Genomic DNA, 16,288 nt, shown 5'->3' on the forward strand with positions numbered 1-16,288 from the left:
CATTTATGATGTGAGATATGTAGCTGTGAAGGCTAATTGACAGGTCACAAAATTGTATGTTTACCAATTGTTTGAAAATCAATTAATCACTAAATGGCAACTTATTAAGTTTATTGAATCTCCTTCCTTTAGTAAAAACACAAGACAATTTTTTTATTTCAATTAAGAAACAAAATTTAACAAAACACCCTATATACACTGAACATTATAACTTATGTGTGAAATTATAGTTCGGCCGCTTAGAAAGCGACCTCCTCCAGCATTGGTTTAGCATTAGCGCGGAGGTTGTTTTCTAAGCGGCCGAACTATAATATCCATCCTCTCCTTTTCAAATCAATAGTCTTCTGTATGTTACAGAAAACATTGAGCTGTTTTCAGAACTGTCCTAAGCTCTTTGCAACCGAGGCTTCATTTGAAACTAAGGTAACTATATCAATTCACAGCAAAGAATATTTGTAATGGTGTACTGCAGGGATCCTCACTAGGATTTATCAGAGAACCTATTGGTTTGCATAAAATTTTCCTCAGGGCCACAGCAGTATGATCGCTTTAGGGGGGTGAACATCCAAGGGGTCTGGAGGGTATGAAATACTACTGAAAAGGGGGGGGTCCGGAAAAACAATTGAAAATAAGCCTAAAGTGTGATTTTTAACCACCTGAAACATTAATATCATATAAAAAGTTTTTTTCAATTCTTAACAGTCCAGGGCTGCAAAAAATCATTCTGAGGGTTTACAATACTACAGTAGACTCCCTCTTTTCCGGACACCTTTTAACCGGACATCGGTTTAACCGGACTACACTCGACGGAAATGACATCTCTTTAACCGGACAATTTTTATCAGCACATTGGTTTAACCGGACTAGATCGGCAGGAAGTGGCCGGTACTGAAACGATTGTTCTCGTGGGAAAGATTTGAGAACAGTAGTCAAATGTCTAAATACACAATGCTCTCCTAAGTTTAAGTCGAATATCACTGTAAACGGTCCGTTTTAATGAGTTTTTGGGGACGTCGGCTTAACCGGAAAACCCATTATCCGGACTGGCCTCGGTCCCTAGGAGTTCGAATAAGAGGGAGTCTACTGTAGTTATTGACTAGCTATGCCCAGTCATAACACTGCTAATAATATTTACCCCTTTACTTTATTATATTTATGCTATACAGGGTGACAAAAAAGTCTAGAAACGGCTTAATATCTTTTTAACTAAATCCGTTAGAAAATTCAAACTTTTCACATCAACTTACATGTATAAATACCCCCGCCGCAGCAAACCTGCAGACTAAGCGAATTTCCATTTGACTGATTGGATTTACACTGAAATGTCTACTAAAAAATATAACATTAATTACCTATTTAAATAGAATTAGTTTAACAAGTACTTAGGTTTGCTTCATCAGGGAGGGTAAAACTGTTTTTTTTTTTTTTTTTGTAAAATGTTAATAGTTAGTAAGAAATAAAAACATTTTCCAAATTTGATCAAAATAGGTTCATAAACAAGCAAACTACAACAGTTTACTTATCCTCCATAAGAATAACATAGGAATTTTAAATTTACAATTTTTTGGAATTTTCTCCGTAACCATTAGGCGCATAATAACGCTTTAATATACTAAATTATTTGTTTTTTTAAGCTCTACAAAATGGTTTGGAAAGAAATTGCTAAATTTTATGTTTTTTGGGTCAAAAATGGGAAAAACCAATTTTTACCCTATAAAACGCCCCGTAAACCCCCGTTCCCATGGTCCGATCAAGCTGGATCGCGAACTCGTTCCCATGGTCCGATCAAGCTGGATCGCGAACTCGTTCGAATAAACGTAGGTTTACACGTTTGTACCAAATTTCATCAAAATCGGATCATTTTTGCTCGAGTTATCGTGCTAACGGACACATATATATATATATATATATATATATATATATATAAATATATAAATATATAAACATATAAATATATAAATATATATATATATATGAATTTTAACGGATGGTGTTTTTGGCCTCTAGGGACCTCAAAACGAAAAAAAAAATCGGTCCCGCGTCCAGGTCTTACCATGAATACTACGGTAATAGCTTATTCCCTATATGGGAAATTCGCTAAAACTAATTTTTCCAAGCATTTTCGTGTTTTTACTTCCACCAGGGGACGACCCATGAGGAGTAGGTACATAATCTTTAATGTAAGCATAGGTTGATATGCACATCATTTCAAAGGTCTGGTCAAGTGGAGTCCATCGCCGGAAACTGCATCTCAAAAGGTTCATTTGTTACAAAATGGCGGCATTTCAAAGTTCTTGTGGAATATACCTTTACAGGCCTTAATATTGGTAAATACTCGTATTAAACATCATCTTGAGAGCTGAAACTGTATTATAAAGTCAACTAGCCCATTGACTAAGTTTATTCAATCTTCAAAACAAATTTAACCGGGTTTCAGATTTCCCGGCTAATTTTGACTATTAGTTTTTACCATTACCAAGGCCTGTGCAGGTATATTCCGCAAGAACTTTGAAATGCCGCCATTTTGTAACGAATGAACCTTTTTTGACGCGGTTTCCGGCAATGAACTCCACTTGACCAGACCTTTAAAATTATGTGCATATCAACCTATGCTTACTTTAAAGATTATGTACCTACTCCTCATGGGTCGTCCCCTGGTGGAGATAAAAACATGAAAATGCTTGAAAAAAGTAGTTTTTATACATGTAAGTTGATGTGAAAAGTTTGAATTTTGTAACGGATTTAGTTAAAAAGATATTAAGCCGTTTCCAGACTTTTTTGTCACCCTGTATATTTATCCTATACTCTAATACGAGCAATGTTTGCTTGTATGTATGCTTGCTTGCTTGCTTGCTTGCAGAAAAATCTCAAAAATGGCTCCGACGATTTTTTTCAAATCTTGTAAATAGTTTATTTTTGGCCTAAAAATGAGTTTCATGCAGTTAGAACTGCCAACAAAAATCTAATTACATAGAAAAACGAAACTGAAAGTCAAATTTTTTTAACATTAGGCTTATGGGTTGCTAAGTAACCATGTTGGTTGAATTAAATAACAAGGAAAAAGTAAACAAAAGATTTGAAGTTGTAGCATGTGTTCATAATAAGCCAACTACCCACAGTATAATAGCACATTACAAATACAGTACAAAAGGAAAAGGGAAAGCATCACTTGTTACTATTGAATTGAGCAAAGATTATACTGAAGATTGCTCGATACATTGTAGGCCTAGTATAAAGGCAAGTAAAGGGTGATCCAGTTAGAGGTTACAATTTAAAAATTAAATAATACGTTTTGTAGTTTACTTACAAGGTATTTTTTTACTTATACACATTTATTAAAGATTGACATTACACATGGAAAATAATATCCGTCAAATGACCGCCACGTGAATCCCTGCAGACTTCAGCCCTTTTGATGAAATTTTCCATCACTCTCTCGATCATTTGTTGTGGAATTTGATGGATTACTCTGCGAATCTCGTCATTCAGCTCCAGAATCGAGTTGGGCTTGTTTGCGAAAACCTTCTGCTTCAAATATCCCCAAAGGAAATAGTCCATTGGTGTGAGGTCACATGATCTTGCTGGCCAATGCTGATCACCGAAACGAGAGATTAAACGGCCGGGAAACTTTGTGTGCAACAACTGCACTGTTTCTCGTGCTGTATGACAAGTGGCCCCATCTTGATGAAACCACAAGTCGTTCAACTCGTTATTGACAACCAATTCTTCCAACTGCTGCCAAAAAAAATCGCTTATTATCTCCCGATAAATTTCTCCATTGACTGTAACTGCATCGCCATGGTCATTTTCAAAAAAGTAATCACGCCGCCAACCCACAATCCACACCAAACAGTTACCTTTTTTTGGATGCATTTCTTTCGGGTGAATAGCATGAGGATTTTCAGTTCCCCAAATGCGGCAGTTTTGTTTGTAGCCATTGATATAAAAATGAGCTTCATCAGAAAAGATTATTTTGTTCACAAAATTTTCATCACGTTGAATACTCTCCAACACCCAGTTAACAAATTCAAGCCTCTGTTGGTAATCTCCCGGTTTCAATTCTTGTGTCAATTGGATCTTGTACGCATGCAAATGTAGATCTTTAGTCAAAATGCGCTGGGTTGTACCGTAGGAAAGGAACAATTGCTGGGAACGATGACGAATTGAGGTTGTCGGATTTTCTCGAACACTGGCACTTGTTGCAGCGATATTTTCCACTGATCGGCCACTCCGAGGGCGTACTGGTCTTTTAACATCTAACACTGAACCCGTCACATTAAATTTATCAATCAGTTTTCTAATCGCCGCACGTGATGGACGGTTATGGTTACCAAAATCATTTCGCAGTGCTCGAATCGTGTTAGTAAAGTTTTCCCCATTTTTAAAAAAGGTTTTTACAATTAAAACACGTTCTTTTGTTTATGACGATTAGATTAAGGTATTTCCAATCCTAAAATGCTATGGGAAGGGAGGGAAACAGGTCCGTGACGTAGGAAGTGGTGAAGGAAGTAGTCAAGGTGAGCTGTCCAGAGTGTGGGAACTGTTTATGACGATTAGATTAAGGTATCTGCAATCTCAATGGGAAGGGAGGAAAACAGGTCCGCTTCGTAGGAAGTGGTGAAGGAAGTTGTAAGGCTAGCAGTGCAGAGTGTGGGAACTGTCTGTGGCAATTACATTGATATATCTGCAATCCTAACATGCAATGGGAAGGGAGAGAAAAAGGTCCACGACGTAGGGAGTGCTGAAGGAAGTAGTAAAGGCGAGCAGTGTGCAGTTTGGGAATGGATTTATGTATCTGCAATACTAAGACTGCTTTTAGAGTAAACTAAAGATTTTCCCCGAGCAAAGCTCGGTCCCCAGGTACTTTTCCATTAAATGAACAGTAATGTTCACCATAAGAATCAAGTGGAACATCTGTGGTCCAATTTTGATGAAATTTGGTGTGTATCTGTGATATCCTCATAAATTTGTTGTGATGTATGGAAATTTGGCTTTTAGTGGTGTTTTCCCACAATAACCTATGAAACAATGGAAAAATTGGTTTTTCACACAAATGTCTTGAACGATTTTAATTAAAATGTTGTATGTTATTTATTGTTCTTTTAACTCTAAGCAAAATGGTACAACTACAAATTCTGTAAAATTTACGCTTCAAGATACTAATTGTAACTTTTGTGATTTTGATTTACCCATGACAGTGTAGTTACTCCTACCCATGCATGATAAGGGTTGTTGCCAAGCATTAGCTAAAAGTAAACCGTTTCAGCAATCTGACTTCTCCCATTAGGGAGAAGTCAGATTGCTGAAATGGTTTACTTTCCTTTTTTATAGAATCACCTCACTATTATCACTAACTGGTAACACATTAGACAGGATTTCTCCTGTAAGAGATTGGTCATAAAAAGTCTGGAAAATAGTTGACGTGTACTCAAGGTCATAAATTGAAAGACTTTTCTTTAATGGAATCAATGCTGCAAAGTCGACCTAAAAAGTTGAGTTAACTGCTAGTTCATTTGTGACAAATTCAGTCAAATTGTGAACATGCATTGCCACCATTTGCTGTCAGTGGTAGTGTAAATACCGGCTTTTAACTTGTGTTTACCCTTGCTCCAGAATAACTATTACTATTAACTATGGAATAGCTCAATTTTTTGCGGAATATTGGTATTTTTCAATCAAAATAAAAAAATATATTTAGTAATTTTTGAAACTTTGGGTATTTTTTTATGTTGCGGTTTTTCAATCAAAGCTGTAAGTGAATCTGCACAAGAGATTTTAATTTTGATTCAGAAAAACCTTCCTGCAATGAACTTGAATGAACTCGAAGGTCCGAAAAAACTTCCTATGTCATATACATTTTGATAGTGATATTTGGAATATAAATATAACATATTTTAATTCACCTTGTTCAATAAATGTACTAACAAACTATATAATATATATATATATATATATATATATATATATATATATAGGCCTACTCATTTGTTCTCTCTACTGTTAGCCTTTCAAACTACACAAGCTTGAGAAGGGGCCATCCACACAAGTGTCCATCAACAGAGAAGATGCCCTCAAGTTCTACAGACAAATGCAGACTATTCGGCGGTTGGAGACCTCAGCTGGCAATTTGTATAAAGAGAAGATTATCAGAGGATTCTGTCACTTGTATGCGGGGCAGGTAAAGTAATCTTGTATACTTGTATTATAGAGAGCATTGATTAAGGAATAGTTATTTTGCAACCAGGGGTGCAAAGTGGCAGCCCAGAGAGAAATATTTGTTAAAGCAGAATGCCTTTGCTTTTTACTTTCTTCCCCTATATGGAAAAGTGCCGGTATTAGTTGTATTTGACAAAATTTTAGAGTTTGAGTTTTAGGTGAAAAAGTGGTTTCTGAAGTGATGTATGTGTGTGTCTGTCCTGTATGTGTGGATGTGTACAGAGCTACAGTTTGTATGTAGGTACATGGTATCTCCAACCAAGTGTCTTTTAATCTTTTGGAAATTTCAATTTGTAATGGTAACTTTCCCATAAAATAACGAAATACCCACAGCAAACCTGCAGACTAAGGTAATATGCATTTACTTGATTGGATTTGCAATAAAGTCTATTTAAACAACATTAGGCTTAACAAGTACCTAGGTTTGCTGCTACAGGGAGGGTAATAAAGGGTGTTTATTTTGCAAAATATTAATAGCTTAGTATGAAAAAAATTCCAAGTTTGATCAAAATATATCCTTACAAACAAACCACATCAGTTAACTTATTCTCCATTACGAATAACTTGGGAATTATAAGTAGGCCTACAACTTTGAATTTTCTCCTTTGCCAATAACCGTAAAAAAAGACTTCAATATACAAAATTATTTGTTTTTGTAAACTCTTTAAAGTGGTTTAAAGATAAATTAGGAAATTTTATTTTTTGAGGGTCAATATTGAGAAAAAAAAACAATTTTTACCCCATTAAACCTGTTCCCATGGGCCGATCATGCTGGTTCGTGAACTCATTCAAGTTTATCCTGTCCTACACCTTCAAGCAAAATTTCATCAAAATCAGACAAAAATTGCTCAGTTATCACGTTCATGGACGTATATATTAAATATACCAACTCAGCACCCTGGAATGAATTTTGATTTAAATCTACATACCTACATATAGGACTATATAAATTTAAACAAATAGTGTTTGTGGCCTCTAGGGACATCAAAATGTAAAAGTATATCGGTCCCAGGCCCAGGTCTTACTGTTCCACCTACAGTAATAGCTACAGTTTGACAGTAGTTCCCTATAGGGAAATTTGCAAAAAATTATCAAATTTCCTCAAAATTAGCCTAAACGATTTTGATTACAATTTAGTATGGTAATGTTATAGTTCACTCTGTACAAGATGAAATTACACCCCCACTGCTGTAAAAATTACAGATCCCAAGTTAATTGCAACTTTTACGATTTTACCCATAAAAAACCCCAAAAAATAAAAATACTCCCGCCGCAGCAAACCTGCCGACTAAGCAAATTTCCATTTGTCTGAATTTATTTTCAATAAAATCTATTTAAATAACATTAGGTTTAACGAGTACCTAGGTTTGCTGCTACTAGGAAAGTAACAAAGTGTATTTTTTGTAAAATATTAATAGCTTAGAATAAAATAAAGATTTGTTATAAATAATAAATAATTTGTCAAGTTAGATAAAAATATAATCATAAACAAGCAAACTACAACATTTTACAATAATCTCCATAAGAATAACATAGGAATTTTAAATTAACAATTTTAGCGAATTTCCCTATAGGGAAGTAGCTATTACTGTAGGTGGCACTGTAAGACCGATTGACTTTTTCATCTTCTTCATGTTCCCAGAGGCCAAAAAAACCATTCGTTCAAATTTTTATATATGTATATACGAGGCATGTTTTTAAGTAAATTTTGTTTTTAAATTTCTCCGTTCCAGCACTGCGATAGGCATTTTGGACATTTGCACTGTGTATGTGCATCTATTGGCAAGCCTGCACCAGAAATTCTGAAAAAATCGGCCTTGTTTACATCCTTTCGAGCATGGGTACTTGGTATGGGTACTGGGTACTGGTGACAGTAATGGACGCCACCCACTGCGTTGCTCATCATGAACGTTAGTGGGGCCATCTTTAAATGCCCTTACCCACTTGTGTACCATTCCGTCACTCATAATGTTCTCGCCATACACTTCACTAATCTTTCATGAATTTAAATGGCCTTCACACCTTAAGGCCCCTTTTATTCACTGCGGTTGCCCGACAGCGGGCACCCGTTGCGGGCGACCGCTGCACCAATGTGTTACCTGCGATCGACCGCTGTCACGTGGATAGTGTAACAGTGCTGCCAACCCTTGTTTTTTAAAACCTTTGTATTTTTAATGTATACTTCTTCAATCTAACCAGTCTAACACAATAGTTGGTTTACAACTGAGAACTGTCATCGATTCACTTCAACGGCTGCTATTTATGCCTGAAATCTAGCTAAAAACCCACTCTAGCTAAAGAAATCCTTTGTAAAAGTTTCGAATAGTGCCAGAGTGGTGTCCAATCTAAATTTTATTTACTGTAGATAATTTCTGACAAAATCTTTCAGTATTTGACACTGGTGACTTGGGTTGGTAGCAATGCGAGAGCGACGGCGGGCTCCCGCGTTGAATAAACGATCCCATAACACAATGCATATACGAACCGCTAGCCGCCGGCGGTTTCTAAGTGCAAGGGGGTGAATTTACAAACCTCCGCGGGTACCCGCAACTTCTGAGACCGCTCCTATTTGAATAAAAGCACCCATTTACGGCAATGCATTTATAAAAAAAGCTGTGAATAAAAGGGGCCTTAGCAGTTAAAAATCTAATTAATTACAGCACACACTTTACAGTCAGCGGCAGTCTCAATTGGCTGCACCATTTTGGTCACCAGCCAGCATGGTCCGATCATGCTGGTTCACAAAGTCATTCAAGTTTATCCTGTCTCACACCCTTAAACCAAATTTCATCAAAATCGGACGAAAATTACTCAAGTTATCACGTTCACGGACGTGTATATATACGTGTATATACAAATTTGAACAAATGGTGTTTTTGGCCTCTGAGGACATCAAAATGAAAAAGTAAATCGGTCCCGGGCCTAGGTCCTACCGTGCCACCTATGGTAAAAGATACTCTAAAAATAAATCTGATTTCTGAAAAATAACCGCTAGACCTATTTTTGTTAAAATTTAGTATGGTATGGTCCTTATGATTCTAAATAAAACTACAACAAATATTCATAGTACATGTTGAAAATTGAAGACAATCGTTTGTCCTCTATTGTAAAACTAAGTAAGAAAACAATATAAATTTACCCTTATATTGCACAGAGACACTTATCCAACTTTGAAACACTCCTGGCATTAGTGGGCGTTAAAATAGACTCCATATTTTGCAATAGGATACAAAGTATAGGTTCATTCTTCATAGTCAATTTAAAAGAAATTGTCATACTCAATTCATGGTACAGTTCATAGTAAATTTACATACTCAATTCATAGTACAGTTCATTGCAAATTTATATTTTCAATTTATAAAAGAGAACTTCTAACTTGTCTTGATTTGCGAGTATCTCATCCCTATGAGGCAAATGCTGTTGAATAATCAATTTTTAATGGCCATATTGTTTCTGGTCAACCTAGGAAGCAGTTGCGGTGGGGATGCGAGCGGCTATGCGCAAGGATGACTCGGTCATCTCTGCGTACCGTGTGCACGGCTGGACTTACCTAATGGGTGTATCTGTGTACGGAGTGTTGGCAGAACTGACCGGTCGCAAGTCCGGCTGTGCCCGAGGCAAAGGTGGCTCCATGCACATGTACACTCACAACTTCTATGGTGGCAATGGGATTGTAGGAGCCCAGGTTTGTGGTTATTAATTCTTAATATTATTATAGGGGAGAGTGGGGCTATACCGTACACATAAGGGAGACTCGTAGTTACATCGCAAATTACGAAGTAAAAGTAATGTAAACACAAGCAATATATCATTTAATTATTTGGCTACTGATTGTATATAAACATTTTGGAACTATTGCATTTTTTACATGTAAAAATTGGCATTTAAAAAAAAGTTACCTTGTACGAAATAGCCCTGGGGGTGGGGCTATTCCGTACAGTAGAAGGGGCTATACCGTACAGTTCAAAAATCATTTGTTTAGGTTAGTTATATAATAGTACTACAACAAATTATTGTACAAACACTTTTTATTACTTAATAAAGGTTGTAGTTAAGAAACGGTGTATATTACAATTTAAACATTTTAGAAGAAATTACATTTCAAAAATCAACCTTCATAAAAAACATGAAGTATTATGAAAAAGTTATAAAATTTCATCCCAAAATTAAAAAAAAGAAGAAAAAGTCCACAAATGTAGTTCTCTGCAAACTCCGCAGCACTGCAAGCTGAATGGACCCACCCTGAACATGAGCAGCACCCTGTATCAGAGCTGTACGGTTTAGCCCGAAAATTAGAAGCAAGTGAGTACAAACATGTTTTTTTACTGAAACATTTAAACTAGCTCACATAGCAAAACGATGCAGATACTGTAAGCTTGCAGATTGTGCTGCTATCTAGCAGCACTTGTCGGGATCACATAGCTTGAATTCTAGGCCAAAAAAGTGGGTGTACGGTTTAGCCCCGCTCTCCCCTACCCTAATTTTTTGTTTTTAAGTTAATAAAAATGTGGTTAATGTTGCACTGAAAAGAAAACCTGTATTGAAGAAGTATTTCATTTCAACAAAGCTATACAGTAGACACCCTCTTAACCAACCCTAATGGGACCGGACTGGGGTCGGATAACTCAAAAGGTTGGTTAAAACGGGTAATCCCTACAAACTTAAATAAAGTACCTACTATTTATTTGGAATTATATAATCATTATAATCATTATTCTGTAGTGGTTCATGCATTATTTACAAAATAAAACTACACTTATCTCCTTTTTTCTTAATTATTGATTATAGAAAAAGTCAAAAATAAATTGATGGTGGAATGGCCTCTGGATCATCTGAATTAACTATATAGTGGTTTAAATTACCTTGTTACTGTCAAAACGATCCCTTTGTAGTTAGTAGACTACAGCTGTTTCATGCTACGAATGGAGCACATCATCAGGTCAGAAGAATGTCAAGTAGTCTTCATATTCCTCGCAGTGGAGTTCGTCAAAAGTTTAATAATAAATAGACAACAAAACACATAACACACGGAAACACGAAACATTTAGTATTGGTCGACCAGACGGTGGTAACAACACACGTGGTACGGCACCGGTTGAGGGCAATCGAATGACCACTAATAACACTTGTTTTTATTCCATTGATATGTAGGCCTACTTCCACTAACCTCAAAGTGCATTTCACACTACAAACATACAATTTAGTCGAATTTTAGATGATTGTTAAACACACATACCATTGAAAGCAATAATAAAAACTAAATCACTTGCTGTTTTACCATAATTGAATCACGAAATGTTACTCCGATGTGCGGGAATGTTACAGTACTCATCACGATTACTACTCTAGTAGGTAATCGTGGTACACATGAACTGGTGGAATGAGTATTATCCAAATCTGACTAGATTTATGTAGATTACTTTTATGGATTATGTTACATTATAAGTCAATACATGTGATAATAAAAAGCATGCCCATACGATGCTTATGATGGTTTCTATATGTGGTAACAGTTAGACCTGCTCCTTACCCAGCTACCGATTTAACAGATTCAAAATATATCCATAAACAAACAAACTACAACATTTTCAATATTCTCCATAAGAATAACATGGGAATTTTTCATTTACAATTTTTTGAATTTTCTCCGTTACCAATAACCGTACAAAAACACTTTGATATACTAAATTATTTGTTTTTTTAAGCTCTTTAATATGGTCTAGAGATAAATTGCGAAATTTTGTGTTTCAGGGGTCAGAAATGAGAAAAACCAATTTTTACCCCGTAAAACCCCGTTCTCATGGTCCGATCATGCTGGTTCGCGAACTCATTCAAGTTTATCCCGCCTTACACCTTTAAACCAAATTTCATCAAAATCGGACAAAAATTACTCAAGTTATCGTGCGGATGGACACATATATAATATATATCTCTATATATAGATATATAAAAATTTGAACGAATGGTGTTTTTGGCCTCTGGGGACATCAAAATGAAAAAGTAAATCGGTCCCGGGCCTAGGTCTTACCATGAGACCTACGGTAATAGCTACTTCCCTATAGGGAAATTCGCTAAAAATAAACTTGTACTCGTATAATGTCATGTTTTTTTTTTTTATTATTGAGGCTTGTGGTTTTAATATCAAAGGAATACCGCAACATTACAACACATTCAAGCATGCTTGATTTACAAAAACACCCTGGTGCCAATGTGCATGCTAAACAGAAATTGTCCTAAATCGGACCATGATTTTGAACCAGAGAACTTATTGTATCTAAGAAGTGTTTAAGAACTAGCACCCAACACGACTGCATTATACCTGCCCAGCAAGCAACAGTTAACCTACACAAAGTACACTACCCAACTAACGATGCCGTCGGCGTCCCGTCACTGCTACCGCCTGAAGAGTTGGTTCTCAGTGTTCTAATTTTTTTCTACGCCAGTGGCATTTTACAAGGGGTCAATGTGAGAATAAAGTTTTTGTGCAACTTTTTTGTGGTTGTCAGCGGTTGTGCCGGGAATTAAATCCGCCCCTTCCGCATCTAAGTCTGAGACACTACCGTTTTGTTGTTTTTTTGTGGCTAGCAACATACCAATTGGGTAGTGTTATTCTTAAATATGATATCAGGTGCTCTAAATATGAATGATTTAATATTGAAATCTAAAAATTTTTCTATGATTATCATTGAGTTACATTACTGTAATAACAAATTCCTATCGCTGAACTCAGATAAATTAATATTCAACTACCCTTCAAGCTTGGACTTTGATACAACTTCTTTTCTTTATCCAATACCCAATTCAAGTTTTCAACCATCTAGGTTAAAATTAATGTTAACATTAAATGCTGAAAAATTAAATAAGAAGAATGCGGCCGAACGTCAGCATCGGACACTGCCGTTGCCGTAGGCTGAAAGCGTCCGTCGTCTGCCGATCTTCCCTACTTTTCATAACGTAGTAACATACAAAAAATAGTCAGACTCGAACGATCCCGAGGTTTGGGTTAGAGTTTGTAATTAATTAGTCCATTCGTTCGCCACAAGTGTAAAGACTACAATGAATTCAATTTAGTAGAACGATTTGCAATAAAAAATATTAAAGTTCCCCTGGTATAATAGTTTAGTAAGATATTATTAAAGTGTAGTATTTTAAACTTAGTTTATGTTATGATGACGATTAATTATAAAAGCTGATTGCTAACATTAATACTTGCAGAAATATTTTTTTATTCTCTCACAAAGTCAAAATCCCGGACATTTGAAAGTATTGCCAAAAATCCCCCCGGACGTTTTTTTTTGTACCCAAAAAGAGGACGTGTCCGGGAAAAAGAGGACGTCTGGGATCCCTACAATCGAAGCATGAAACAGCTGTAGTCTTACTAACTACAAAGGATCGTTTTGACATTAACAAGGTAATTTAAACCACTATATAGTCAAAAACAAACCCATAACACGGTAAAGTCAAATACTTTCAGTGGAAAAAATTATAGTCTTTAGCAAGTCAATAAAATTCTTACCTTTATAATATTAATTGATGCTTTAAAAATGGCATCATGGCCATCATAATACATTACAGACCTTAATGTTGAAATTAAATATTTAATACTCTCCAAAAAGGCAGGTTAAAACAAACTGTAATATTTTACGAGCAAGAGCGGATAATCCAATTATCCGATAATGCAAGGCCGGTCTACTGTATGCTAGCTGGCCCAGGAAATGTTGTTTTTTCATAAAAACTATTTTAGTGAATATTTCAATAGTCGAATGAAAATTAATTGACTTATTGCAATTTAGACGGGAAGATTTAGCCCAAAAAAGCCTCCATGATAGAACAAATTCCAACAAAAGTTTTTTTTTTAATGGTTTTGGTAGTAATAGGTGTAGTAAGTACGTGGAAAAAAGTCTACCAAAATTGGACAACTGGAAGTCGGGTTTTTCCAAGATGGCCGCTGTGAGGCCCTCAAATCTACAAGATGACTGCAAATACGTCGATTTATAGATCAGGATTGGCCAATTTCCACGAAAATTGGTAAAGACGTCATGTAGAAATATATTTTCAACCTTGAATATGAAAACCAGGCAGACAACGTAACCCAAAGATGGATTTTCGGGGTGTTCTGTGATAAAAAAATAAGGTTTTGTACCTAAAATATTTTTTACAAAATTTATTATAATTTCAAATTTATTTTTTCACCATTAGATTCGGCACAAAAAAAAAAAACAAAAACAATTTAGTATATTGAGTCTTTGTTCTGTTCTAATTTGTTACAGATATATTGATATATTGAAAGTAATAACTAGAGTAGGTTTACTTGCCAAGATAAACTAACTCTATGTTAATCTTATGGAGGATAATCATAAATTTTTATATTAATTTTCAGTAAACCTAAATGGATAAGACTTTGTGTTCTGCCTCATATCATCTGTTTTAATATTTTTTTACAAAAAAATTTCTTTTTTGGCAGCTACCGTTGCAGTAAACCTACGTATTCGGTTCCTCAATCTTAATTATAAAGAGAATAAGCAAAAATCAATTTATTATTAGTCCGAGAAATATAGAATATAACCTTAAAAACATTGCAAGAAAACGTTTAATGGTTTTATGTTGTAGTGTTGGGTGTGCAGAGCCGGATTTTCCAAACATTGGAAAAATTTTGAAAAAAGGTACCATATGCATTTTCTATGCACAATATTCTAAATATTGACTTGGGCCCAACACCGATATTTATTGGGTGGTCAGTACTTTATTTCGATGGGGAACGTGTTTTTGGCCGTCATTTTGGATCCACTATATTGGATATAAATATGTTTTGTTGTAATGACAGTGTTGTGACACATTATTATAAACTAGATTTTCACGCTCATTCCATTGCCGAAATCCGTTTTTAAATACTTTTTTTTCGTTTTAAATGTTTTTACTTTGAACATTTAAAAAGATTATTTTCCTTATATCTCCAGTTGATTTTAGCGCTTGTAGTTCATTCTTAAATATTTAATGATGTAAGGGCTTTCATTTGAGCTATTGATCATTAAAATCGGACGAGTTGGAGACGAGCTACCAACCCCAACAAAATATTAAATTTAACTTTTTAGAAATCAGTTTTTATTAAAAGATTTATATCCTAGGTTATTAATACGTCACCAAGTTCTTTCTGGTCTTAAATTACTCAGTAAAGAATTAGGTTTTAATTTTATTAGTCGCTAAATAAAATCTGACTAATTAAAAATGAGCCATGAACCTTAATTTAATATTAAATTGTTTGTATTTCAAAATTTTTTCTTTAGTTAAGTACATATATCCCCAAATCTAATAACTCCCAATAACTAATCCATAGCTAAATTAAAAGCCAATACTTTGACAAATTGTTTTTAAGATTATAAAGAGTTTTGGGAGTTTTTTTCATTCGGGGGCATATATGTCTTAAACTAAAGACAAATCTCGAAAAAAATATTTTAATAATTTTATTTTAATTTTATATCATGTGGGGGTTCGTGTTAGTAGCTTGTCTCTAACTCGTTCGATTTTAATGATCAATAGCTCAAATGGAAGCACTTACATCACTAAATGTTTAAGGCTGGAACGAACTGCAAGCGTTAATATGAACTGGAGATATAAGAAAAAATATTCTAAAAAAATGTTCAAAATACGAAACGTCCATAAGAAATGTATGGAGGAGAGTTTTTGTTTGAATATATCTTTATAACAAAAAAGATATTTAAAAACTCATTTCGGTAATGAAATGGGCGTGAAAATCTAGTTTAAAATAATGTGTCACAACATTGCCATTACATTTAAAAAAATATCTATATCAAATATGGCCGATCCAAGATGACGCCCAAAAACACGTCCCCTATGGAAATGACACTGTCATTACATTAATAACCCCGCCGCAGCAAACCTGCCGACTAAGCGAATTTCCATTTGTCTTAATTGATTTTCAATTAAATATATTTTAATAACATTAGGTTTAACGAGTACCTAGGTTTGCTGCTAAAAGGAAACTAATAAAGTGTGTTTTTTTGTAAAATATTGATAGCTTAGTACAAAATAAATAAATTTGATCAAAATACAA

General features: G+C 35.0%; 1 protein-coding gene across 1 annotated transcript in view; it reads left to right on the forward strand.

The window, feature by feature from the left end:
- The window catches only part of LOC129005299 (probable pyruvate dehydrogenase E1 component subunit alpha, mitochondrial), a 34,208-nt gene that overhangs the window by 3,312 nt on the left and 14,608 nt on the right, over positions 1-16,288 (forward strand). The window contains exons 2-4 of the mRNA XM_054434156.1: positions 358-423; positions 6,005-6,178; positions 9,683-9,901. Coding sequence (XP_054290131.1) covers positions 358-423; positions 6,005-6,178; positions 9,683-9,901 — 459 coding nt within the window. The remainder of the gene's footprint in view (positions 1-357; positions 424-6,004; positions 6,179-9,682; positions 9,902-16,288) is intronic.

Source organism: Macrosteles quadrilineatus, unplaced genomic scaffold, assembly GCF_028750875.1.
Source record: "Macrosteles quadrilineatus isolate MER2022 unplaced genomic scaffold, UCM_ALF_1.0 Scaffold_19__1_contigs__length_3004403, whole genome shotgun sequence".
In the NCBI taxonomy this organism is placed as follows: Eukaryota; Metazoa; Arthropoda; class Insecta; order Hemiptera; family Cicadellidae; genus Macrosteles; species Macrosteles quadrilineatus.